Source organism: Octodon degus, unplaced genomic scaffold (assembly GCF_000260255.1).
Source record: "Octodon degus isolate 3935 unplaced genomic scaffold, OctDeg1.0 scaffold00022, whole genome shotgun sequence".
In the NCBI taxonomy this organism is placed as follows: domain Eukaryota; kingdom Metazoa; phylum Chordata; class Mammalia; order Rodentia; family Octodontidae; genus Octodon; species Octodon degus.
The window spans coordinates 21550266-21577635 of record NW_004524598.1 but is presented as its reverse complement, the minus strand read 5'-3'; the positions used below and the strand labels follow the sequence as shown (position 1 = coordinate 21577635).

The following is a 27370-nucleotide window of genomic DNA, read 5'->3' as shown; positions in this document are numbered from 1 at the left end:
TGCCACTGAGCTGGCCACTTAAATTAGGCATGGTGGCGCACACCTGTAATTCCAGCACTGGGGAGGTTGAAACAGGAGGATCACTACGAGTCCAAGCTGTGTAGTGAAACCCTGTACCAAATAAATAAATTTTAAAAAAGGCTCATCATGTGGTGAATTTTAACTGTATCATCTTTCTGTGATGTGTTTGTCTAAAATTTTGTCTTGCGTCATTGCTAAAGTCTGAGTGGAGCTAAATTTTAGATTGACATGTCAGCTCATACAGTATCTGGTTAGAGAATCACAAACTTTGAGAAGGAGCAATGTGAGATGACTTATGCTGCACCCACTAGCAGCGTGAGGTGCGCCCTGCTCAGAGGGTTTGCTGAGCCTCTGCACCTGTGCTCGTGGACTGAAAGGGGAGCAGGCAGGTCAGGGAGAAGCACGACACCCAGCAGAGATCCCTGAAAGCTGGTAGAGGAGACCCGGAGGTAGACGACCTCATCCCTGCCTGTGCCAGTGGGTTAGGCAAATATAACAGCTTCCAGATGCCTGATTTGCCCTATTATTGTTCCTCCTTTTTAAGACACAGTCTTCCCATGTTGCCTGGCCTGACCTCAAATTCTTGGGTCGAGCAATCCTCCTGGCTCAGCTGCAATGGCTGGGACCATGGGTAGATGCCATTGTGCCCGGCATGTTCTGTCTTTGAAGCCTATTTACCAAGTAGGTGAGATGTGCTGGTGTTGCTCCTCCAATCCAGAATGCAGGCTGTTCTGTTACTTCTTCAGATTCTGTCCACCTGGGTCACCCATGGTATTTATTTTCTGCACTTTGAGATATGGAAAATAGTGTAGAATCTCTGAGGACCCATGAGATTATGTGATATGAACTTGTTTGTGTTGCTTTCTAATGTTCTTTATTTTTTAAATGACACAGAAACTTGTATATATTGATGAGGTTTTAGCTGATGTTTCAAATTATATATATATATCTAGGTGAGCATATCTATCTCCTGTTGTGCCATGGGACACCAGAACTTATTTTTTCCATCACTCTTGATGACCAACTTCTTTCACCCCTGTTCTCCTGCCTCTGTTAACCACTATTCTAGTCTCAGCTCCTACAAAATCAGCTTTTTAGACTTTCACAGGAGGGAGGTCACATGGTGCCAACTGTTTGTTTTAGCAAGGATCCGGAGGAAAGTCTCATGACCACGAGGCACCCCAAGGCTGTTCTTGCATCCCCCTTGGGTGGGTACCCTATGAGAGGAAACAGGGTGGTGTGCAGAAGTCAGCCCTCCTTCCTGGATTTTCTCACTTAGGAAACTGGGAAGAAGAGCTAGTATCCCTTCCGTGCTTTGTGCATAGATAATTAAATCTGTGTTTGAAATAATTGCTTATTTAGCCTTTTTAGTGAATTATAATGATGACATCATGTGGCTTGCCTTTAGTATCATGTAGTTTATCAAAAGTGTTAGTTTAGGCATTATGACCAGCTTTGGAATACTGGGGGTCAGTAATCCAAAACAGTTTCATTATACATTAAGAGTCTGAGCTAATACATTAAATTTTTAAAAACTCATCTTAACACAGGAAAGTTAATACATGTAGATGGCTGGATTATCACGGGAAGGCTAGAAACCTTTGATGCTGATGCCGAGTACATTGATAGGTAAGCATGTCTTGGTGTGTTTGTTTCCATGTTCAACATGTTCCATGTTTGGGGGGTGGCTGCCTGGGGCCCGCTTCCATGAAGCTGCTGTCACAGAATTGCTATTTCTCTGTGCTGTTCCTGTTCCCTGATGAGCTGGGATTCAGCTTTTTCTTTGTTAATGCAATCGCTTCTGGACACTTAAGCTGGTCCATTTATTTGCCAACAGCCGGCCACTAGGCTCTGCATGACCTGTGTGGTGGTCCTGTCTGTGTATTTTCTGTTTTGATTCTACCCTTTTTCCCTTGTCCCACAGGCTAAAGTAAATTCTTTGTAAAATGATATGTAGACCTCAATCCCATTATAACGTTCTTATATGGTTGTCATTTACTTGTGCATCTAGAAATTCTGTTAGTGGGATAAAGAGAAAACCTGGGCTTAGGTACCAAGGGCCGCTGTGTTTGCAGGATTTTCTGGGAGTGGTCAAAATGTCAACACACCTTTCTTCATTAGAACCTTGTTATGTAGAAAATTTTCCTAAGAAATCATCCATGGCAGGGAGAGAGGAGAATAAGGAAAAGGACACTGAAATTTTGCAGTTTGTGGGAAACTATGCAATTTAGTATCATTCTTCAAGTGAAACGTACTGCAGTATGGACTTGTAAGGCATGGGCAGCACAGGCTCACTATGGACCAAGCTGCACGCCGCATCTGATTTTTCCATTCATCCCTGGAGGGGTTGGAGTCATCCTCCTTTTTTCTCTATTTCTTTGATGCTGATCTACATTTCTGGAGTTAAGCAACCATCAATTTGTCTCCTAAGGAAATTACTCTTTCTGCTGGAGATGGAAATCCTAAGGACTGTCCTGACAATACGCTAGATTCACTGTTTGGGTTCATCTTATTGTCGGCTGGTGATCCAGTCTTGGAGAGGTAGAAGAAGGCATGGATTCCACAGTTGTCATGTGGGGCCTGATTTAGTCAAGGTGATGATGAGGACTTTTTGGGGGGTGCAGTGCTCCCTGGGTGACGTGAATGCAGTGTGGGCTCAGTGCCCACTTGGGTTGAGAATTTGATACAATGTCCTCTGAGGGCCCAGCACCCTGCCCCCGCCATTGTGTCCAGAGGGAAATGCTCACCACTGTGTCTCTGCTGACTTTCGGCCTGAGTGTTCACTGCTACGTGATTGTCTCCTATGTTTTGTTTCCTTTTTGTCATCCAGCCCACTGGTCTTGGAGGCTCAAGGAGAAGAATGGATCACTTCTTGTTCTCTTATAGACAGGCACACAGGAGGCCAGTGAGTATCTTTCTTTTCTTGCTGATGATGTATATTCTTCATGTGGATATTACACACACACACACGCACACACACACACACACACACACACACACACACATACTCTTTTTGAAAATGTAAATCACTTATAACTGTTAGCTTCCTTATCTTGAGACTTAGTGGCAAAGGTAGGAACTGATTCAAAATGTAAAATGAAATAGACTCTGGAAGTGGCAACTTTCTTGAAAACAAACCACCAGTACTGACTCAGGGCCTTCTTAGGCCACGGCTTGCTCTAATGCTTTATAGCGAGGTCACTCAATAATTTTGTGGGTATGTATGGTTGTTTGTCTTTTTACAGATAAGGAAACTGAGGCACACAGGGGTTTAAGTAACTTGCTCAAGATTTCATAGGCAGGAAGTCTCAGAGCTTGGACCAGACCTCTGTCTGACATACCAGCTCCTAAGGCTTATGCTCTTAACTATTATATTAGAAGAACTAGCCAAAGAAAAAAATGGCTGATTTTTTTCCTATTTAGGACAGGGCCTACAGGGTCTTACTACGTAGATTGGACTTGTAGTGATCCTCCTGTTTTTCAGCCTCCCAAGTGCTGGAATTACAGGCAGGTGCCACCACGCCCAGTCTCAATCGCTGTCTCAGAACGCCTGGGTGATGGGGCTGGCACAGCATGCCAGGGATTGAATCCAGGCTCAGTGCTCTGCCTAAGCAGGCACTTTAGTCCACTGAGTGGACTAAATTTTAGGCTGGCCCTAAAATATGAGAAGGATTTTTTTTTTTTTTTTTTTTTTTTTGGCTGGCTCAGGCTGCCTTAAGGGCAGGTCTGTTTTGGCATGTGGTGCTGGGGATGGAACTGCAGTCCCTTGCCCCTGACTGATTTTGCTCAAGAAGGTGCTTTAGACAACTGAGCTAACCTGCTAGCCCCCTAAAATGCCTGATTTTTGAAAAGAAAATGAGTGTCTAAATGTCACTTAACCAATATTTTGCTGGATTTTTACCTCATCCTGGACTAGGTGGCTTAATCTGCTTTGAGAGAATTACAGGAACTACATTCTATGGCTTAGCTTTTTAGGACTAGTGTTGAATAAAGCCAGATTGTATAATATAGTTTTTCTTTAGTTTGTCTTCCCAGCATTGTCCTTTGGACTTCATGTGTTTTTTGATAAGGATTTTGCTATTCTTGCCATAGAATAGATTTTGGAAAGGGAGAACCAAATGGCACTTCAGAGTGAGTTACGTTTTGTCTCTCCACACAATGTGTCAGCCTGGGAACATACAGTGTGATAACTCTTGTCAGCATTACCCCCAAGTTGCCTCAATGAGCCCATTCTGCCTTTTGCGCCTATCCATTCTCTCTGGTGACATCACCTCTTTTCTTATGCATTCCTTTCCTGATTGGAGGGCCAGAGCTGAACTGAGTTGTTTGGTAGTTCTCACTCTGTTTGTTTCCTCCTTAGCTACCCTCTCTGGGAAGACCGTGGCCTTGGGACGCTGACGTGCCGTGTGGAAGGCGATTACATAGGTCTGGTAGAGAAGTCAGATCATTTCAAAGTCTTACTCATTTCTTTCTCTGAATACAAGGAAAAAGAACAACTTTAAGAATTAGTTCTCAAGAGAATAATAATGATGATGCTATTTGTTGAGAAAACTCTAGAAACAATGGTGTTTATAGTACAGTCTATAGAGACTAATTCAACCCCTATGATAGATAATGAGGTTGGTGGAACTTTTTTCATTTTCAGGTGAGAAATTTTGACCTGGTAACAAGTGGATTGGGGTTTAAAACAAGCTCAGCCTAAACCCATACCAGGGCTCTTACACGCTATGAAGCACTGTGTTGTTGTTGCATTGTTGGAATTGCATGTTGTCAGGGGTGCTAAGCCTGGGAGCTGATTCTTTTGAGCACTACTGAACAAATGATAGCATTAGGTGGCAATGGGATGGCACTGGGGTGTTTGGGTAGCAGCCTGGCCCTGGAGAATCATGGAGATTTCAGTATTAATATCTTCTCTATGTTTCAGGCTCCCAGAATATTAGTTTTTCGGTGTTTAACAAAGGAAGGTAAGTATCTAGGAGCATACCAGCTTGCCTTCATCTTACATTATCTACCCCTCCCCTTGCTTTTTCTAACATTTATAATAGGTAATCCAGCCATCCACCAGTGTGTTTTCTTGAGTTGTGTAAACATAATTGTGTCTGGTGCCTCAGTTGTAGCATTGTGCATCTTTCATTGTAGGCATGATGCACTGAAATTTTGGGAATTACCTCCTAAGTAATCTCAAAGCTCTGTAAATTAAAACTGTGACATATGTCTCATGAAATATTATTTCACAGAGTGCACTATAACATTCCAGAAAGTGCCATATTCAGTATGGAAAGGGTCCAAATGCCATCAAGCTTTGGAGCGATGAATTTGGATTCTGGACTTCTGGATGCTTCGCTCCACATTCCAGCACTGTATAGCTTGCTGGGTCTTGTGCACGTGGGGGTGTATTATCTACCGATATAAATTTTATCGTAATGATGGTGATGCTTTTCGTGTAGTTGTGCAGTCCAAAGTATACAATTTTGTTTTCTTTCTCTCTTCCTCTCAAGAATAAATCTAATGTCTAACATCTGCTGCAGGCTATTTTATGCAAGGCCTTTTCATTCATCCTTCCACTTAATGCTGTGACGTCTCATGAAGTAGCTTTTATTTACAAACAATAATTTTTTGTGTCAGAAAACATACTTTGTCCCACTGAAATTGTTCTAGGGTTACTAAAGTCCCGAACGTTGCAAGAGGTTAGTTCATGATCCTCCTTTCCGGTAGCAGATTTAGAAAATGCAAGCCCAGAAGACGTTGTATCACAAGTAATGCTTTATCTGTCTTGAAGGTCAATGGTGAACAAGAGCGCTTGGCTGGTCAGCGCTAAGCAGGAACTTTTCCTGTACCAGACTCACTCAGGTACTGTGTGCCCTCCTCCTCCTGGCACTGGCTCCCTTCCCTATGCTCCACTCAGCCCTGGGCTCTTGTTTCCTCCAGCAGTTTATCCGTGGCCATCACATCTGCAGCTGCCCCTGCCAGGAGGGCCGGCACTGTGGATTCGGTTGAGGTGAAGGTGCTTCTGTCAGTTCAGCTTTTGTTCCTGTATGTTGCTTATTGATGTTCTAAAAAAGGCATCATGACACTGTCATTGTGGGGACTTCCTAGAGTGCAATTACGCGAACGTAAGTGGTGCAGATCCATCAGGCCACAGGGCTCCTTCGTGTAATCAAGACACAAGGCAAACAGTGCTCTGTGAGCTACTAGTGTAACACTGTATATAGCTTTAAAATTTTTATTTATATTTTTGTGATATTGCAAATTGAATGCTGAATTGTATCCTCAGCATCTATCTATCTATCTATCTATCTATCTATCTATCTATCTATCTTATCTATCTATCTTTCTTTCGATTTATTTATTTATTTATTTATTGGCAACAAGGTGCAGCCTGTTAAGTTACTCTGGCTGAGCTCATGCTTACCATCCTCCACCTCCTAAATGCTGGGATTATAGGAGTGAAACACTGCTTGCTCCTAGTTTTCTAGTCAGTGTTTTATTTTATTAAGTGCTACTGTGTCAGTCCTAGCTGTGAACTTATTGGCCTCAGAATTGCCCTGGGGTTAGCACAGCACATTTCTGGTGTGTCTGCATGGGCTACAATGTTGTGGCCTTGTGTGCTGCCTTTGGTCCCTGGCCCCTGGCTCCTTTCGCTCTGCTCTAAGGAGCTTTGCCTGGCCATACCCTTCTGCCGTAAAGTCTGTACTGAACCTTCTGCAACTGTAAGCCACATAAGATTTCCTCCTTTAAGCTGTATATGGCATTATGTCCCACCAGTAGGAAAGCTAACAGAGAAGTGGCAGGATTACACTCTGTGACAATTATGAAAAGTATGGTGCAGCAAGCACGTAAACCAGTAACATGGTAGTGGTTTGCTATTACCAAGTGTTAGGTGCTGTACACAATTCTGTGTGCTACAGTCTTCTATGACTGGCACCGCAAGAGGTCATTTACACCAGCCTACCTACAAACACATAAATAATGCAGTCTGCTATGCATGTTATCCTTAGAACAGTTACGAGTAGGAAATATGTAGTTTTCAGCTTCTTTATGATTTTATTTGATCACTGTTGTTGGCTGATACATTGTTTTAGGGTACATGACTACATTAAAAGAAGCATGTTTGTGGACTTCTGTATAAGATCCAGGGGTGTATACTGAATAGAAAGGGAGCCATACCTTGTCCGATGTTACAAAAAATAAAACAGAAAAGACTAGCACCTGTGAATCTAAAGCTCATCTTTCAGCTACACTAGTGCTCCACCTCGTGCATTAGTCAGTAATTTCTGGTCTGCTGATCCTAGTGCTGAGCCATTTTGTTGCCATCTTCTAAGCAGACACTCACAGAGAACCAGTGCTAAGAGTTGGAAACAAGATTGCAAAGTCAGTTCAGAAGTAGAAAGTTGGCTGCTGAAGAAGTGCATCGCTTCTAGATTTTCGTGCCCTCATAATGCCCCTGGAGACATGGCAATGAGGAATGCTGAGGTTCCAAAAGTAGCCGGAATCGAGCTTGGCTAAAAATGCCCTCTGTCTTAGTTACTCTTCTCTCGTTGCTGGGACAAATACCCGACACTCAAAATGAAGGAAGGAAAGGTTTATTTAGCTCACAGTTACTGGAGGTTTCAGTCCATACTCAGCTGGGTTCAATGCAGAGCAGCACAGATCAGAAAGCAACTTTTCATGGTGGCGGCAAAGAGCAAGAGTGCAAGGGAGGGGTAGCAGCAGCTCAAGCAGCTAGCTTCTCTTCCCACCTTACATTGTAATGCAAATCACCTGCCCCAGGGTAGGGGAAGTACTCACACCTATGGGTACTTCCCAGTATTTACCCACCTATGGGTAATCCCAGCAGTACTAAGACCCATAATCCCAGCCTTGGATTACACATAATCCCAGTGGATCATGAGTTAACACAAACTCTAGAAGTCCTCACCCCATGACTGCATGAGGCTTTGGGGGGACAACTAGACACAAACCATAACACCCTCGATCTCGTGCTCCATACAAAGGGACCTCCACTCTACATCACATGTCTTGAGTTTTGACCCAGCCCTTCTTTGCTTGATACATTCTCTCTAATTTTGCTAACCGAAATCACTCAAATCCTTCTGCTATGTACCTGCCTTTTCTTACCATACTGACTTCCTTGAAGACAGGGACTATTGTGTGTTCATCTTTTATTCCTAGTACCATACAGTAGATTTTTCCATGAATGTCAAAAAATATTATAAAATTTTTACAGTTCTTTTGAAAGTTGAAGAACTTCCTAAATTGCTTTAGTCTGTGACCTGTGTAAATTTGAACAGGTGGTAAAAGAATGTGTTAGTCAGGCATGGTGGCGTGTGCCTGTATTCCCAACTCCTCTGGAGGCTGAAGCACCAAGATCACAGGTTCAGATCAGCTTGGGCTACATAGATAGGGAGGCTTCATCTAAAAAAGTGATGCATTAATCTTAATATAAGTTAATGCAGAAAATTCCGTCAGCATAAAAATGATAAAACTCCATTAAAAGAAGCTTGTTAGGGGCCGGGGAGATGGCTCAGTAGAATAAGCGCTTCTCTGGCAAGTGCAAGGGCCTGAGTTCAATCCCCAGTTCTGCAAAAAAAAAAAAAAAAAAAAAAAATGCTTGTTATTATTGGTGGTAAGTTGTGACCCATTCCTTTTGCTCACTGTGTGTTTGGAGGGTACCCTGGCCCTTCCATGCATTGACCCTTGCATCCCTCTATTCTGAGTTGTCTTTTGGGCAAAGGCCCTGGAGAATACCCTCCTAAAATTTATTTCTGAAATGGTAGTTATTCTTGGCTGGCTTTCCCTTCCACTTGCCTTCAGTTCATCTGAAAACAAAACTCCTCTCCTCCCTAGGGGGAATGGCACTTCAGACTGTCCGAGTCTGATCACGAGAGAGGAAAGGCTGAGAGAAAGTGGAATGCTTGGGGACAAGTGGCGCTTGCTAGCCAGCCTGCAGTAGCACTGTAGCTCAGGTGTACAGCAGCACTGTCGAGGATTCCGACACCCAGAAGCAGTCAGGAGGAGCTGGGCTGAGGGGACATGGTGCGGGCCAGGGCGTAGGGCGTATGCAAGGGTACCGGAGACTGGGAACCACATTTGCTTGCTTAGACCAAATGCCATATTCCTAGGAGAGACCTGAAGCCTGGCCCACACAATGTGACACTGTCTTCTACACCTTGTGAATAAAGTCCTTTGCGCTCCAGAAGATGCAGGTTTCTGAGGAAGCATCATAGCCTGCAGGGCTCTGCGTGTCCTGCAGGGTCTCCGCGTGTCCTGCAGGTGTCCGTGCATTCTGTAGGGGCTCCGTGCGTCCTGCAGGGGCTCCATACGTCCTGTAGGGGCTCCGTGTGTCCTGTAGGGTCTCTGTGTGTCCTGTAGGGGCTCTATGTGTCCTGCAGGTGTCCGCGCATCCTGTCGGGGCTCCATGTGTCCTGTAGGGTCTCCGTGTGTCCTGTTGGGGCTCTGTGTATCCTGTAGGCCTCCGTGCGTCCTGTAGGGGCTCCGTGTGTCCTGTAGGGGTTCCGTGCGTCCTGCAGGGGCTCTGTGTGTCCTGTAGGGGCTCCGTGGTCCTGTAGGGGCTCCGTGCGTCCTGTAGGGTCTCTGTGTGTCCTGTAGGGGCTCCATGTGTCCTGCAGGGGCTCCGTGTGTCCTGCAGGGGCTCCGTGTGTCCTGCAGGGGCTCCGTGTGCCCTGCAGGGGCTCCGTGTGTCCTGCAGGGGCTCTGTGTGTCCTGTAGGCCTCCGTGCGTCCTGCAGGGGCTCCGTGTGTCCTGCAGGGGCTCTGTGTATCCTGTAGGCCTCCGTGTGTCCTGTAGGGGCTCCATGTGTCCTGCAGGGTCTCCACATGTTCTGCAGGTGTCCGTGCATTCTGTAGTGACTCCGTGCATCCTGCAGGGGCTCCGTGTGTCCTGCAGGGGCTCCGTGTGTCCTGCAGGGGCTCTTTGTATCCTGTAGGCCTCCGTGCATCCTGTAGGGGCTCCGCACGTCCTGCAGGGGCTCCGCGCTTCCTGCAGGGGTTTGTGTGTTTTTCAGGGGCTCCGTGCGTCCTATAGGCCTCCGTGTGTCCTGCAGGGGCTCCGTGTGTCCTGTAGGGCTCTGTGTGTCCTATAGGGGCTTCGTGTGTCCTGGGGGGCCCCTGTGTGTCCTGCAGAGGCTCTGTGTGTGCTACAGGGGCTCCGTGTATCCTGCAGGAGCTCTGTGTGTCCTGTAGGGCCTCCGTGTGTCCCTTTCCTTTAAAATACTGATTTATGGTCTTTTCCTTATTTGTATCCATTTAAAGATGACTATTGCTAGTAAAAAGTTCCAACTGTTGCTGGACTTAAAAAGCTAAAGTAAGGAATAAATGATAATAGCTTCTATTATTACCTTATTATCTGGGTCATATTCTGATCTATATTTGGAAGCTAACTTAAAAAAAAAATTCTTACAGAAATACTATCCGTGTCTCCAGAAATGGGGAGCCTTGGCGGAAGAACAGACCTCACCATCACAGGAGACTTCTTCGACAGCTCCGCCCAGGTCACCGTGGCAGGTAGCTGCTGAAATGACTGGAAGTAGCTCGCAGTCCAGGGCGCTGTGGGACCTCAAGCCTGCAGCAGCGAGGGGAGCGTTCATTCCTGTCCACATATTACCCGACTAAGGCACCTGTCCAGGCAGGAGGAATCTTGGTCCTGTCGCTCTGCAGGCGTGTCCCAGGGCAGGTGTCCTGCAGCCGTGTTTGCATGCAGTTTTCTCTTTCTGAGGACGAAGGAGAGGCCTTTTCCCAAAGGCCTACGTCTAGTAGCAACCTCTCTCCTCACCTTCTCTCCGTAGCTGGACCGAGGGGCATTTGCGCTGTACATTCCCCGGGAAAGCCCCGGTAGTGTGGTCTAGAACCCTTCCTTCTGCCAGGCGGGATTCTCCTCGCGTGGGCAACGCACAACCGAGGGCGCACGCCCCAGCCCTGACGTCCCGCTCAGCGCCCAGCCGAGCGGCTCCGCGCCTCCCACTCCCGTGAATCCTGTGTGCGCGGCTCCCGGTTCTCCCTTCCCTGGCTTCTTCCAACTGGGTAACCGCTTCTGCTCTTCGGGCCACATCCTCAGAGTAGAGCCCTCTTGGCTTCCTTCTGCCTCTGCCATCGTGTTGCCCGCGGTGTGTCTAGATCTGCCTGCCTTCCTTGAAATTAAGAAGAAATTCTCCTTAGGCCTTCCGTGCGACATCAGCCACGTGTCTCCCAGGAAGATTGAGTGCTCCACCAGGGCCCCAGGAAAGGGTGCGAGGCTCGCTGCTCCCCAGGCAGGTAAGGAAGCCGCGGGGCAGCTCAGAGCGCTGGCCTAATCAGAGTGTCTGGGTGCGGCCAGAACGTGCTTGGATTCGGTCTCAGCTATTTGACTGGTTGGCTCGGGGAGCCTGGTTGGCTCGGGGAGCCTGGTTGGCTCCGGAAGCCTGGGTCTCTACAGCCACTGCCAAAGCTTTTGCCTCTGGGGCGTTTGGCTCAGATTCCTAGTGACACTGCTCAGTCAGGTGTGTGACCAGGGGACTTCAGTGGAGACTGTGATCCGGAAAACACGGGCACGCACAGCGCTGCAGCTCCTGAGTGAACCCCTAGGCTGCTTCCCTGTGTACTATGGGCCAGGCCTTCCTGTGCTTCCAGCAACAGAATTAGGCAAAGCCAGAGATGGGCACGGGGGCCCATTTAAATATTTTACTCCCCTGTGGGCATCTGTCTGCCTGATGTTTTGAAAAAAATAGAGATGAAGGTGACACCAGCATAAGGCTGTAGTGGGCAGAAGTGACAAAGGCAAGGTAGAAGTGACAAAGGCAACCCACCTGTCTTCGGGTCGAAGCTTCAGTCACGGCTGCAAGCGCTTTGCTGCCAGGCCTTGGACCTGGAGCTTGAGTGAAGCTGAGAGTCAGCGGGGCTGGCCTGGCTGCGGTCTGAGTCCACGCATGCGCTCTGGGGCACCAGGGCCAGCCCCCTGGCTCAACCAGAAGCGGTGAGCTCAATGCCTGCAAGGAGAGCTGCCCCCGGGGGAGGAAGCCATCTAAGAGAGGCCATTGAGGCCTGCAAAAGCAAGCACGGCTTCGGCTTGAGAGTTCTCAAGCTCCCCGAGGTGCAGCTTTTATCTGAGGAAGACTCCCATCCAAGGAAGCCGAACAACCAAAGCCATAGTCAGGACAGCGCATGCGTCCTGCAGCAGGAAACAGCCTGCTCTCTCGCCGAGCAGCTGCTGCTCTGGAGACTCAGGCGGTGGCGGGCGATTACTAGCTGCTCTGGAGGCCAGCAGTGGCCCTCTGAGAAGCTTTTGGGGTTTCTCGCATGGCAGTGGGGCCTAGCGCCATGCAGCCCAGTTCTACAGAGGTGAGAGGGTGTATTGTGCCTCAAGAGGACATTTCGACAGTTACACCGTGGGACGGTGCTGGCAGGTAGAGCCCAGGGATGCTGCTGAACATCAGAATGTCAGCCCTGGTGAGGCTGGAAACTCCGGACGGCATGACGTTCTTCAGATGTGCTCTCCACGTCGTGCTTATCCCTCCTCAGCCTCCTGATTTCAGTAAGTGAGGAGCCGGGATGTAGTCTAGAAGAGCGATGCTTACAGGGCCCCTGCCGCGCACCTGGTGTAGTGTGCGCTGTTTCTCTAGGTCTCTACAGCCCCCTGAGCCCTGAGCTATTATCTGTTTGCTATTTGCCTCATTTTGATGCATGAGGAAAGCAAGATACAGGAGCGGCAAGTAGTTTGCTCCTAGCTACACGTCTAGCAAGGGCAGACTGGAATCCCAACCTGGAGTGGGGCGCGTCCAGGGAGTCAGCCCTCAGCCCACTCCAGCGTCCAGCTCTGGCTGTGCCTGTGCCTTTGGCTTCAGGGTTCGCTTCATATAAAGTACAGATTTAAAATGTCACATGATAGCAGCATGACACATGATGAAATCTGTACAGGTCTAGAACTTGACATCGTGGTACTCTAGAAGGTCAAAGGGTTGCCAGGATCTGGGAAAAGGATTTTTGGAATAAAATTCCCAGGCTGAACGTGACCTCTAAGAGGGTTCTATCCATGTCAGGCTCTGTTTTCAAAACATTTTTTTTTTTTTTTGCATTTTATTTTTTCCCCATAATTTTATTGAGAAACAAATAGCAATGATACAGTTTCAAACCAAATTGGTAGGACAGTTTCAATAATTAACACATTGCATACATTCTTCCTAGTGGTTGCTTGCTGTAGGTAGCCACAGGCACTGGGTGACAATGTCCTTTTCCACTGGAGTGTGGTATGCGTTTTGCTTTTACATTTTGTCCAAGCGTGGCTCCTCTTCTCCAGGTTGGCGAGGAGTCTTGGAGCCCGTTAGAAGGGCCTTCCTGCCCTCTGATCCTCTGAGTCTTTCACTTGCTTTTCTCACCAAGACCGTCTTTGCGAGAGGCTGGATTCTACCCAAGGGCCTATTTTCTGCTCTCTGCGTATTTGTAATATCTGAAGAGTATCCCGAGATGTCTCCGCTTGGGTTCATAGCTTGTACCTGCACCATCTTTCACTCCATAATTTGAAGCAGAGTAGTCGCCAGGTTTGGAGAGGAATGCTTCTGGTGGTCAGGAGGTCCACATGTCTTCCAGGCAATCGAGGGCTTGTTTTGGAAGTTGGAGATGCAGCCGAGGGCTTGGAGCTGACTGAAGCCACCCCTGGGTACAGGAGGCAGACTGTGCCCGAAGCCAGTTCCTCATATGGATTTTGGTCAAAGGAAAGGCAGCCTTTCAGGTATGTTGCAGGACAAAGACCAGGAGTTCTCATCTAGAGCCTGTTTGCTAGCTCGAGTGAAGCTGGGGTACAGAGGAGGAAGGCAGAGAGTTTCCAGGGGAGAATCTGCTACTCGAGCCAACTCGGCCAGTGTTTTCAACCGTTGTTGGTCATGTCAGCCACCTGTAGACCATTTGAAGGTTCTCATCCAACTACTGATCAATATATACAATTGGTAGTTTTTACAACTCTGTTTATGATCTGGTTTGAAATGATCACAAGATGCAACATTAAGCTGAGCAGGCCAGGAGATTTCTTGCCAGGCAGCAGGGTAAAACTCACTGCAGGTGTGCAGGTGAGGTGAACGTAGCTTCCGGCTGAAGCCAAAGAAAGATGCGAGAACTTGCCACGGGGTGCTCTGAGGAGGCAGCAGCGCTGCCAGAGCGACCCCACTAGAGAAGGCTGGCCCACCCGCGGGGCACAGTGGGGCTCTGTGGGCAGTCTGGCACGTGGTTTTGCTTGTGGCTGTGACTTTCCTGGATAGTTTTGCTTTGATTTTTTCTCATTTCTTCAGTTCAACTCTTGCAGCTTCCTAACGTGACCTTGAGCAACAGAGAGCACGAGAGTTGTTTAGACACTGCCTCCTCAGCGCTCCCAGTCTGCCTGTGGGAATGGAACCTGTGCCAGGGAGGAATCTCCTCCCCACTGCATCCTCCTCAGAGCGCTGCAGGAGACTTCAGGGTTCCAGTCCTTTGGTGACCTCCTCCAGGCAGTGTAGCCTAGGCAGTCCTTCAGTGTGCAGTGCAAGCCAAGGAAAGGGCAGAGAGAAGGGTGCCTGCTGGGCCTCACTGGCAAGGGACTTACCGCAAAACTTATGTTTCAAAGTGGAACTCATTTGGCGGTCGCTGTAGTGCCTAATATGCACCTGCCTTGCAGTTTCTGAGGACCACTGATAAGGCTTAGGGAAGAGCTTGTCAGCTGTGTGTAGCAGATAAGAGAGGGAGTCAGAGCACCTCAACAGCCAAGGAGCTGTTCGCACTTGTGTGTCAGGGTTCCCCTTCAAGGCCATTTCAGGAGCTACAAGTCAGATGGTAGCTCAGTTTTCATTCTTTCATTCATTCCTCTGGAAATCTAAACATTTAAAATAAAAACTGAAATATTTGTTTATTGGATGATAAACTAATATATTAATGGACTTTAACAAGTTACCTTTGAAATCATTTTCAAATAGGAAACTTTCTCTAAAGATAAAAATGTATACATTGAGCCAGGGAGCTAGCTCAGCAGTCTAAGCGCCTATCTAGCAAGTGCAAGGACCTGGGCTCGATCTCCAGTACTGCGTGCTATACTGGCCCTGCCCCAGCCCACCAAGCGAGACACTAAACCCAGGCATGGTGGTGCACGTCTGTAATCCCAGCACCGAGGAGGCTGAAATAGGAGGTCACTACAAGTCTGAGCTGTGTAGCAAGACCCTGTACCAAATGCATAAATTAAAAAAAGGATACGTTAAAACAAAACTTACAAACCTCTGCATATTGATGATGCAAGGATTAAAAAAGGAAAATATTTTATATTTATTTAGACAGTTTAATCATTTTTAAAACCATTTCCCTTACATTGTCACGGAATTTATCTTAAACACATAAAAGAAAATTTTATCTTACGAATGCTTCATAACATTGTCTAAACGCGCTTCAAAGTTGCACTTTATAGCTTTTAATTTGAACTTGTCAATAGCTTCATGACTATTCTTTGGGGCAATAAGAATTTCTAGTTTGAAAAATATCCTGCAAGCATCAAGTATCTGCTAAGTTCAGAGCTGGTTCTGGTCACTGATTGCTCACAATAAGAATGGCATCTGGTAGTGACGAGGGACCGTGACAGTCCACGCCTGTGCTGGCGGTGGAGGTTGTCCACTGAGCCTGTGTGCAGGCACGCGCTGTGGCTGCAGGGGGAGGGTTTGTGCCTGCGTGAAGATAGAGGCTGGGATTTCAGTGTGACACACTGTGGCTCGCTGTAGCACACTCCCAACAAGCATGTGTAAGAGTCGAGCTTTCCCTGCCTTTACCATAAAGGAAGGCAAAGTGAAGGGCCACTGTTTGTGGCCTGGGATTCGGGACGTGGATCCTCTGGCTTGACTCTGCTCTCTGGCTTTCCAGAGCACGACTCCGTGGGTTCTTTGTGGCACCAGAGACGAATAATTACACGTTCTGGATCCAGGCAGATAGCCAGGCCACCTTACATTTCAGTCGTTCAGAGGATCCGAGCACCAAGGTATTTGCCTTCTTCGCCTTTTCTCTGTCTTTATCTTCGGTCTTGTGGCCTTGACTAAAGAAAGAGTCAAAACCAACGCTCTCATGTTCTAAAGCTCTCGTGCCCCTAAGTGGTCAGCGGCTTCCAATTTTGAAAAACATTTGGCTGGATTATAATGCTATATACTATTGCTTGAGCCCTTCGTTTAAACCAGGCATATTTTTTGTCTTCACTGTATCTTCCTGAATTATAATGTTTATCTCCATTTTTGCATGTGAGGAAATTGAGGCTTTGAAAGATTCTATGGCCAATCCAGGACCAGTTGGGTAAAAACGAGAGAGAGAGAGAGAGAGAGAGAGAGAGAGAGAGAGAGAGAGAGAGAGAGACAGACAGACAGACACGCACAGAAAGAGAGGCATAAAACATCAAGCTCAGATTTGTCTGACCCTACACTCTGGGCCTTTTTGACTGAATTTGGGCAGAGATGCAACTGCCTTATGCAGAAATCTCAGCATCAACTTTGAAGGCTGAGAAAAACTGCCTCTCACGGGCAGCCCAAATTCACTCGTGGCTTTGACAAAGAAGCGCAACATTTTAATAATATTCTTTGAAATTGATTTGCTGCTTGGTTAAAAGAACAGAATGGATTTTTATGGCGTGAAGTCGTTCTAGGTCTCTCAAGGGCTTAATGTTTCACAACACAGTGAATGTTAGGTTGCCTGTTCCTGTTGGAACTGTAGCCCATCTACTCTCATCTGAATATTGTTCATCTAAGACAGACAGACAGACAGACAGACAGACAGACAGACAGAGACAGAGCCACAGACAGCAAGAAAAAGAAGCATAAAAATCCTAAGGGCCAAAGTCACTGAGTTAAGTTGTCAGAAAAGACTGGTGGGAATGCTTCCATGTGAGTGGCTTCCTAATGCTTTCTATTTGAGGAAAAGATACCCATGCTTCATGACATTGATTTTGACATACTGCCTGGGCATAGGTGAAAGTGGCCTCCATTCGGGTTGGCACTGCTGCCTGGTTTGACTCCTGGGAGCAGAAAGGGACCGATGAAGGGACCTGGCAGCAGAAGAGCCCCAAGATGGAGCTGCTGGGTGGAGCCAGGTACTACCTGGAGGCAGAGCATCACGGGACAGCCCCCAGCAGCGGGATGAGAGTGGGGGTCCAGATCCACAACACCTGGCTGAGTCCCGATGTGGTCACCACTTACCTCCGAGAGAAGCACCAGATCAGCGTCAGAGCCCAGAGGCTTCCGGAAATACAGGTTAGCTTCCTCAAGTCCTTCAGGATTGAGCTCTAGAGAGAGGCAAAGGTGCTTCTCTGCTCATAGAGTGGCTACTTGTTGAGAGCCCGTGGATCTGCGCTGCAATTGTAACGCTGCTGACAAATATGTGGGACATCTCCTCACCTGGACTGTTACTGGGATTGCCTTACTCACTGACTTGGCTTTAGGAGTTTACATTACAGGTCAGTCTTTTAAAAACAAAAAACAAAAAACAAAAAACAACTTATTCTCTAGATTATAAAGCCCTGCAAACAGACAGACAGACAGACAGACAGACAGACAGACAGACAGACACACTAACTCATTTCCTGGTTTACTGACTCACTTCCTGGTTCCCTTTGTGCTGCTTTCTAACCTGTAATGAGTTTCCCATGCGCCCCCCGCTGTCTACTGTGCAGCTTTGTGGTACTTTCTGTTCACCTTTGCTGAGCAATCTGAATCAATACAAATGCTGTCTTCTAAAGCCGCCCATCTAACAGTCACCTGTATCCAAATAACCATGGAACAAAGTAGAAAATGCCAGGTGATTGATAGGTGAACAGCTACAGAGAGCTTGCGCCAGATAACACATCCTCCAGTGAGTTCATTGGTAGCTAAAGCCTGCGGTGACCAGGAGGCAAATGCTTCCTCAGCCACTGCCTCTGGGCCACACTGAGAGAAGGCATTGGCTGAGGAAGCATTTGCCAACTTTATGTCTCCTACTCTAAGAGGAAGGACACAGAAAAGAAGCGAGGCGATTTATTCCACAGTTTCATTAGGTGACAGCACTGTATTCTTTCTAGACAGCGAGGCATTTAGGAAGTTGAAATGCTGATAGCAGTGTTTCAGCAAGCCAGCAGGTCCACCTTGTGCTCCTCTCCTGACTCTGGGGGTTTGCAGTTTCCTGTCACTTGCTCCTGTCTCTCTTGACTTCATAGATGCTGAAGGTTCCAGGCAAAGGAGACTTTTTCCTTACTTGGGACAACGCCTCCAGCCAGCCCCTTCCTGCAAATGCCACGGCCCACCAGGTGGGATCCTGCTCCAGATAGGAAGGGTGGAGGTGGGTGGACTCGGGTGGTCTTCACATCAGTGATATGCATGTATGGTATATTTCCTTTTAAATAGATTCAAGCCACCATTGAAAAGTTGCTTGCAATAAAATGCAACCTGGAGCCGCTGTCAGTCAACATCCTGCTTCGACTTGGATTTGAGCAAGGTGCACTAGCTGTCTTTTCACATTCCGTAAAATAGTAGCAATCCTCAGTTCTCCTCTAAGGTGCTAGTGGAGTCAAATAAAAATGTGAAAATGGTTTTGGACCCTACGTGGCCAAGGCTGATGCTCCGTGCTCAGGAGGGAGGTGTCTGGCACAGCGACGGAGGAAGCCGGAAAGCACAGCCTGCTGTCCCACGTGGCCCGTGGGCATGAGCAGATGGTGGCAAAGAACAGCAGCTGTAACATCTTGTTTAACTCAAAATGCATCTCAAGGAATTATTACCCAAGAAAGTCCTACAATTTTTTTTTAAATATAAAAGTGTTTTTAAAACTATACCAAAGTAAACTAAATTCTGGTGGGCGCCATTGGGTCTTTTGCTTCTCCCTCAGTTGGTGTCTTGATTCGCAGGAAGATGTAGCAGCTATCTGGGGTTTGCGCTCAGACACGAGGTCTCTCGTAGCTCGAGCCTCCAAGCCAGGGATGCTGGCCCCTCAAGCCCGCCCCAGCTCTCCCGAGGCCGGAAGGGCCACGGTCGCCGCGCACACACGGCTACTCCCTACACACACATCGCAAGGCGGTTTCTCTGGCTTAACAGCCACATTTGTCTTCCTGTGTTGTCAAACTCCATCCAGGCCTAGAAGGCTCCAGCTCCGATGGGGACCTCACCAGGCGCACAGAGCCCTTCTGTGGCAGAGTCTGCCTCCGCCAGCCTCGACGCCTTGACCTACTCCGCACTGCTGCGCAGAAGGGCTACCGGCTGGAGCAGTACCCACACGTGAGTACAGTTCTCAGGCTGTCAGCCTGGTGTGTGGGAGGGGCGAGCGTCTCCGGGTTGGAGGCCAAAACCAGAAGCACAGTGCAGAAGGTGCTGTGGTTTGCCCGATGCCTTTTGGACTAGGCTCTAGGGCTTTAACCGCTGTTCCAGGCAGGAGCAGATACAGCTTGCCACCCTACAGAGTTGCTACCTGGCAGTGCCTTTGCGCTAGGCTTAATGATAAGCGCTGTGGAAATCTTTATGGGGTTGGCATTTTGTCTGATCTCTACATATCAGTACAGACTTAGCATTCTTGTACTGAATTCTGACACCCTCTGTACCCTCAATGACTCACATAAGTATACTCTGCCTTAGTTTATTCATGTGTAAAATGGGTAATTATTTGGTCAAGTTCTCAGGTATGTAATGAAGATTGAATATGCACATTTGGTGAAATGCTTCCCCAGGGCCAAGCCTCAGCAGAGCCTCGGTACTGTTTTATGGTTAATGTTATTGACGGATTGCAAGACCCATTTTCTTGAATATCCCTTATGCCTTAGTAGGCCCTTTTGCTGTAGTAGGTCTGCTGTCCTTCATAAGAGAGATGAAGCTCAGTTTTCTTTTGTGATTAGACAGCCTGGCGTGGTAGAGCTCATGGTAGTCATGTGGGGTCTTTTCCTGATTGAGTGGAAGTTGGGAATTAATTGTTCTGGTCTGGGGCCTCATCTGTCCTGAGCATCTTCTCTACTGCAGGGCTTCCCAAGGGGGTAGTGGCTTTGTCCTTGTAGGAGAAGGTTGGAAATACATGAAAATGTGCTGGGTTGTCAGAGCTGGGAAGCTGCCACTGGCATCTATGGGAGGAGGTGGAGGCCAGAGCTGCTGGTGAAGCGCCACAGCATGGGTGCAAGCCCCACAGCGCCTCACCCAGGTTCCACAGAGCCCACTGTGGGCATGTTGAATTCTCCTGCTCTACCGCCTTTCCTGCCAAATAACTGCATTTGAGTTTGGAGACAAGGATGCTGAAGTCCTTAAAGGAGGGCTCGAAGCATGTACGTGACTCGCTTGAGTCTGCACAGGTCGAGCAGAGATTTTCTATTTGAGAGACTCTAAGATCCTCGTAGTTAGGGATTGAAAACCTCTGCTGAACTAGTTTTTTTTCTTTTGCCATAGGAAAAGGATTTGTTATGATTTTTCCCCAGCTTTATTGAAGTAAGCAGTAGTTTGGTCTAAGTTATTTTTGTATGTAGCCAAACCGATGCGTTCTAGCAAGGGAGGCGCCGACTCTTTTGCCATGTGCAGCTAGGTCTAGAGATGTAAAGCCCTCGCTGCACGTTGCCTGAAAGGCTGCCTTGCTTGGTCTCTGCAGCTGTGCCTGGCATACAAAGGCCACAGGAATACGGTCCTGAGGGTGACTGTGTCTTTCGTTATCGGCTTTCAAAACATCACAAAGAACAGCACCTGTGACTGGAGCCTCCCGGGAGCCAGCCCCAAGAGGTAGCTCTTGCGCAGGGGGCAGGGTGGGGCGTCTGCCTGTGGGAGGAGGTGGGCCCGCTATCGTGTGGACGGTGTGCATCAGTTTTATGTTTGGGACTCAACCAATTGGGGTTTTGAGCTTATTCTACGTGACAACATATTTTGACTCAGTAACAGGTAGCTGGACTCTGACAGTTCTCATAGGCATAGAATCAGAGAATGTCATGTCTGGGAGAACTTAGGGAACATTCCTTGACACGTGAGGACAACTGGGGTCCAAGAAGTCACCTATATGCAGCTGGTGTCTGCCTCCCGGACTAAATGAAGGCACTGCAAACCCTTGATTTACGGTCCCTTGGTTCAGAGCACTTTCCACACATTTCTTATGTTTTGTGGAAGTGATTTTAACCTGAATGAGCCAGTGATGTCCAGGAGCATCGGTCTTCCCTGTGCTGAGAACCTAACACACATTCTACTCAAGAGGCACAATTAAACTCTAATTTTAAAACGTGGCTGGCACTGTTGTGAACGACTGACTGAGCGACTCACCAGTGTTACAGCCGAATCCGAGAGCATCTGGGCGGGATGTCCATGCCCGCGACACACGGGCTGTGTGGTCCCTGGCGCGCAGCCTCTCTCCTGCTGTACATCTTACCGGAGGCTCCTTCCACCCTGTGCTCTTTGCAGTTGGCAGTTCGCTTGCACCGACCTTCGGAACATGTGTGCACATGGCTCCAGGGACCTCCAGCTGCCTCTGGCCGACACCCCCGTGCTGGTTCAGCAGGTCGCCCTCCTCTCACTGGCCCAGGAGACGGGCCTGCTTTACTTGGATGAAATTATTATCTCAGACACAAACCTAACAGGTGATCAATGCACCTTCTGTCTTCTATGGGCTCATCTCCAAATTCCTGTCTCAGTTTCCTAGTCAAGTTTGCTGCTCTTCAAATGAAGAGAGGATGGGTGATTTTCCATCTTGCCCGACTCTGTTTGCAAGCAGATGGGGTTAAAATTCCTGCCTTTGCTTCTTCATCTCTAGCTAGTCCCTCGTTTGCACCTGTCTGCTCCAGTGTTTTCTGTTTCTGCTTGTGCTTCTTATCCCGACTTTTCCACCTTCTGGTAGGGAGACTTTGCTTTCTTCACCTGTAAAGTGGGTATAATATAGGTTCTGCCTCCTTAAATTACTATGAAGATTAACCAAAGTGTAATAGAAAGCAGTCATTATAGGTCTTGGCCATAGTGAATGCTCACTAAAAGGAAGAAATCCCTGGTGGCGTTGTCAGGCCAGCAGGATTTCTCCCTCTTTTCTTAAGTTAATGTGGTCATGCCATGCACCAGAGAGAGCACAGCAATTTGTAGTCTTGTGTCTGATTTACAGCCTTCAAGACAGAACACCACAGGGGTGGGCACACAGCTTTCTGAGCGAACATCTTCATCTTTCTTTCTGTCCATCTGGACTCTTCCCAATCACTGACCAGAGGTCAGCCCTGGCCCTCCTTCCCACATAGTTCCCTTCACCTGCACCTGGGCGCAGATCTCTCACCTAGCTCTGCCTGTCCACTGCCCAGTACAAAGTGCACACCAGGGTCCTCCTGGGGTTGCACACGTATGCATGTGCTGTGCACCAGGTGCTAAGGAAGAGCAGCTGGATTTCAGGGCCTCCCAGTGCATGCTTCTTACCTTTTAAGTCAAGCCCTTATGACTTCAAGACTCAGCTTTCCTATACTTCATAGCCTCCCTCCAAGAAGAAGAAGATAAACTCACTTGCATTTTGATTTTAAAAAGTATGCAACTTTTGAGTCTTGCATAGAAATATCAGGTGTGAGGACAAGGGAGCTTGGCGTGAGTGGCATCAAGATTCTGTCAGCCCAGGGATTGCGACAGAATCTTGATGCTCATTAAAATTCTGCTTTTTGTTTCAGTGTTTTGGGGCATCTGGGATTGCTTATTGTCCAAGGTGTTTTTTGGCACATTGAGGAAACAGAGCCACTTACATGGCACTAATGGCATGCTGGGATACACTCCAATGGCATGCTGGGATACACTCCAATGGCATGTTGGGATGCACTCCAATGGCATGTTGGGATGCACTCCTGCATTTGTTGGCTCTAAGATAATTGGGACAGGGGCCTTAGGTGATCCTACATGCTACCCGGATTTTTAGAAGGCAGAGGGGTCAGTAATCAATATTTCATGTACTTGAACCCACTGCTTGGAAAACTTTAACTGGATAACAGACACGCTTGCACTGTTTCATCTGTCTTCCTTAACTGCCATCCTGTCTGTCTAAACCTTTAAAGCGAAGAGTCCAGAGCACTTTCCTTGCCCTGACTTCTTTGCCCCCAGATGTTCTGTGGATCTGGAACCATCCATTGAGGAGGGAAGCTGGGGTGATAGGTTGGGCTCAGAAGTACTGTGGGGTTGGCCTGGCTGAGACAGTGGCCTGGCTGAGATGGTGTTCTTACCACTTTGTCAAGTTCCTCTACTGGGAATAGCTCTATGCACGTGTGTGTGTGTGTGTGTGTGTGTGTGTGTGTGTGTATGTGTATACATAAAAACATACACACACGCACACACACACAAAGACAGTGCTGGGGTCAAAGCCAGGGCCTCGAACTTGCCAGGTAAGTGCTCTCTACCAGTGGCCTACAACTTTGTTCTGAGGATTAGCTACTGGAAGCATAAACTCTGTACAGTTAGGCCCAATATTCCTGGTTAATTGTGTGTCATTTATCTGACCAATCTAATGTTCAGTTATATTCTCTTACCTAATGTCCTCTATGAAAGTTCTTCTTAGTCCTTTATCTAGTGACAGCTCTGATACATAGTTCTGTTTAGTTTGCAGAAGCCATAAGGTAGTCTGTGTCCTACCAACTCCACTCTGTGTATGAGGAAGCCAAAGTGTTTCTTTCATCCCTTGCTTTTTCCTTTCTTCCTCCGGTGCACAAAGCTAGGATATAGCATCGCTGGCCCTCTGGCAGGGCCTTCGGGGACTCCCTGGCCAGCTGAGCAAGTCATCACTCACTAAGCACCTACTCTGTGCTCAGTGTTGCGTTAAGCATTGGGCATGCAAAGATGAGTGAGACTGAGATGGCCTTGAACTCTTTATAGTCTGAGCTACAGTAAGTCTTGGGAAAGAAGCTGTCTTCTTGCCCAGTGCCTAATCCCTTAAGAGGGTAAAGGATATTAAAATATATTTCACTAATCTGTTTAGTCTCGGACTCATTCAACTCCCCGCCAGGGAGATTGCTGTTGATCGTGCACGTCATGATCTACAACTTACTAATGAGAGCCAAAGTTCTGGGGCTTACGTTGAGTACTGAGTGGGTATCGGCAAAAGTGGGGAATCTGGCATTGAGCAGCGGCATCTCTGAAAGCTCGGCCTTGTGTTCTGTGCACTGAACGAGCACTTGTGTAAGCATGTGAGTACCCCTGGTATGTGCCTGTGTATTGCATGCTCCCGAGAAGTGACCAGACATCCCTAGGGTTCCCAGGGGTTATGGGAAGGAAAATAGGAACCAGGGCCATTTGCACTGCGACAGCGTATCTGCACAGGGACACCTCCCAGGGCACAGCTGGGGGCATTTGGCTTATTGAACTTTCCTGTAGAAAGTGGTCTCCAGCTCCTTAAAGTACGACCTTGTATTGTCTTCGTGGTGCGAAGTCTGGCGGGGCTTCTCCTCCCTCCTGCCCTTGGCTTTGTGTATCAGCAGGGGGTAGGGTCCACCCTAGGGCGCACGGCTTCCTGCTTGAGTCAGTGGATCCTAACTCATCGTCCTTCTCTAGTTTCCCAAGATGACTCTGCGACCACTCGCCCGGGAGGCAATCTGGTGGAGTCCGTCTCCGTACTGGGGTCCCATCCCGTCTACAACGTTACCTCCTGGACGGCCGGATGTGGCGCGGAGCTCCCGCTCATCGCGGCGCGGTAGGCAGTGGTGGTGCACGCTGCGTTGCTCCTGCCCACGACTTCTGCTCGGCTGTGGGGGACGCCCAGGTGGGGCTGGGACAGTAGAGCCACCTGGCTGACCACTTAAAGCTGCGCTCTTCCCTTGAGAATACGGCCCTGGCCTCTTCTGGAGTCCTGTTTGAACTCTGAGCCCACTCAGGTCCCCTAATGCAGGCGTGTTGGGGCAGGGTCTGAGAATTCGGAATTTCACGGATTTCCCTGGTGATGCTAATCCGGCTAGAGTGGGGGCTACATTTGAGAGCTACCGTCTGTTGGATTTGTTCGCTCATGCTGACTTTTATGCTGTCGAGGGCTTCACAGTAACGCTGTTTTCTGTTTATTCCTCTCATTCCATTTTCCACACACTGATTTTGTTGAAATTCTTTCAAAAGAAATGATGCTATAAACTAAGAAACGAAACTAAGCATTTTGAGAACTCACCGCCAGATGGCACTAGCGCCCCGTAAACCCGGCTTCTGGCACCTTTCTAGCCTTGGCTTGCAAAGCAGTGACTAAGGGTCGAGTCCTTGGAACCCAGCCGTGTTTTGATTCCTTCCGTTAACTTTTCACTTAAACCCAAGTAGGGCGGGAAGCACTGAGATGCTCTGCTTTTCACGTACGTACTGTGTGTGTGTGCGTGTGTGCACGCGGGCTCCCCCACCCCCACTTCCTGTATTTCAGAACGAGTCCTCATAACCGCAGCGTCCTGGACAGTGTGTCAGGGCGTGCGAGGGAGCTGGAATCTGTGTTCATTGGTTCGTGCTTGTTCTGTGGCCCAGAGAGATGCAAAGACCCTCGCATGCGGAAGCAAGGAAGCTGCCCTGGCGGCAGGCTCTGCGTGCCGGAGTCATGACCTCCGAAACGACAGCGCTTAATTTCGCTTCCTGCGAACAGGCTGACGCTTGCAGGGCTCCTACCAACCTTCCCTTCGAGCTTTCTCCGAGTTCCTCGGCTTCTCTGCGAGCCTCAGGCGGCTCCTCTGCGAGCTTCAGGCCTCGGCCGACAGCAGTCTCCAAGTGTGCTTTCCCGGGAATGCAGCCACCAGGAGGGTCACTCTCTGCTGGTCCTCTGCGTGTTTAGGTTGCGCATCGATATGCCGGGCTTAAACGATACTCTCAAAAGAAACAGTACAGATCCATTGTTGACAATTTGGAAAACACAAACAGATAGAGATAAAAATCATAGTCCTCAATGCAGAGAAATAACGTCTGTTAACATATTTGGTCTATATACTGCCTTTTTTCTGATATATTTTTATGTATATACATTTATATACAACACATATATATGCATATATAATAACATATATCCATGGATATGTATATGTATAAACATATGTGTGAATATATGATAGTTTTTTAAACCTTGGATTGCAATTATATACTGCATATTATATGTGTAGCATATTCTTTTCATCTAATGTCATAGATTGTGTATTTCCCAAATTCACCAAGTAGCCTGGTGAGACTGATTCCTAGTGGCTTTCCTAGTCTATTTTGGCATCTAGAGCAAAACAGCGTAGACAGGCTGTCCCGTCCACAGCAGGAGGCATTTCTCTCAGCTCTGGAGGCTGGAATGCCCAGTGTCCCGCCCTGGCAGATCTGTCTCCCTGCACATAGACAACACCTTCTAAGAGGAGAGCTGTCTCCTGAAGCCCATTTTATGAAGACACAGTTCCTCTTGAGGCCCTCTCCCCACAGCCCAAGTGACCCCGTAGGGCCCACCTCCTAGGGCACCACCTTGGGGATGGAGAATTCAGCTCCAGCGCTCAGACCTCCGCAGTGTCCCCTGGTATTCCATCTCACTGTCTTTCAATGTAGTGGCCACCCTGGTGTGGACATCAGGCTCCTGCAGGTGGTGCCTTTGCGCAGGGGGAGTCCGTAAGCATGCAGTTGGCTGGAGGGGCCGTGCCCAGCGGGGGGCTGGGCGGGGCAGCAGCTGTGCACCGGAAGCAGCGAGTGTTTGTCTGAATAGGTAAATGGGACTCTAGAAAACCAAGTTCTCTTTCAACTCAGTAGAAGCCGCGTTGTGGTGGCCGAGGCCCTTTCTTGTTCTGGATCTTTGCACCCTCAGAATCAAAGATCTTGAGGGGAAGATGCTCTTGAAGAACGCCCAGATTTCTGCTGTGACAGGAGAGGCACACCCAACATTTCTAAACTGGGGCTCACAGCTGGAAGCCGGGGGTTGAGCTGGCCCTTGCAGTGGAGCTGTGATACATTTGGGTTGTCTTGAGGGCCGCTGCACTTACTCTTTCTTTTTGCCGTGCTGCAGCTCCGTGCCCACTGAAGGAGCAGAAGCCTCTGGGCTGGTCCAGGGGACAGCGCAGAGGCTGCAGAAGACAAGCCCACCATTGGGAGGACGCTTCCGCATTCACCTTCCTAACACAGTGATTCCTGGTAAAGACACCTTCGGGGCACGCAGCCCCTCTTGTTTGCATTTGTCAGGGCATTCCCAGGCAAACGACCTCCTACCAAGTGGGCAGATAGGGTGGCAGTTTTAAATTTATTTTAATTTCCAGTATGTGAAAATGGTCTTCTTAAAACTAAAGACAAATTATGACAAAATCAGAGACATAAATGGCAGAAATGTATATGATTAATTTGTGGCCGATCTAGGGAACACAGGATAGACTCCTCCCAAGCTCCTTAACTACATATTTTGCCACATAAGGAAGTGTTCATTCTTTTGCCTTGACATAGGTTCTGAGGATTAGGACACAGGCATATCTCCTGGGACCA

The 27370-nt window shown here is 48.2% G+C and overlaps 1 protein-coding gene across 1 annotated transcript in view; it reads left to right on the top strand.

Annotated features, from left to right (window-relative positions):
- The window catches only part of Pkhd1 (PKHD1, fibrocystin/polyductin), a 503959-nt gene that overhangs the window by 12404 nt on the left and 464185 nt on the right, over positions 1-27370 (top strand). The window contains 17 exon segments of the mRNA XM_023712007.1: positions 1572-1650; positions 2852-2926; positions 4382-4446; positions 4946-4985; positions 5801-5871; positions 10443-10544; positions 11196-11291; positions 13599-13740; positions 15879-15993; positions 16967-17248; positions 18187-18276; positions 18374-18464; positions 19095-19237; positions 20583-20710; positions 21377-21552; positions 24473-24611; positions 26904-27028. Coding sequence (XP_023567775.1) covers positions 1572-1650; positions 2852-2926; positions 4382-4446; positions 4946-4985; positions 5801-5871; positions 10443-10544; positions 11196-11291; positions 13599-13740; positions 15879-15993; positions 16967-17248; positions 18187-18276; positions 18374-18464; positions 19095-19237; positions 20583-20710; positions 21377-21552; positions 24473-24611; positions 26904-27028 — 1959 coding nt within the window.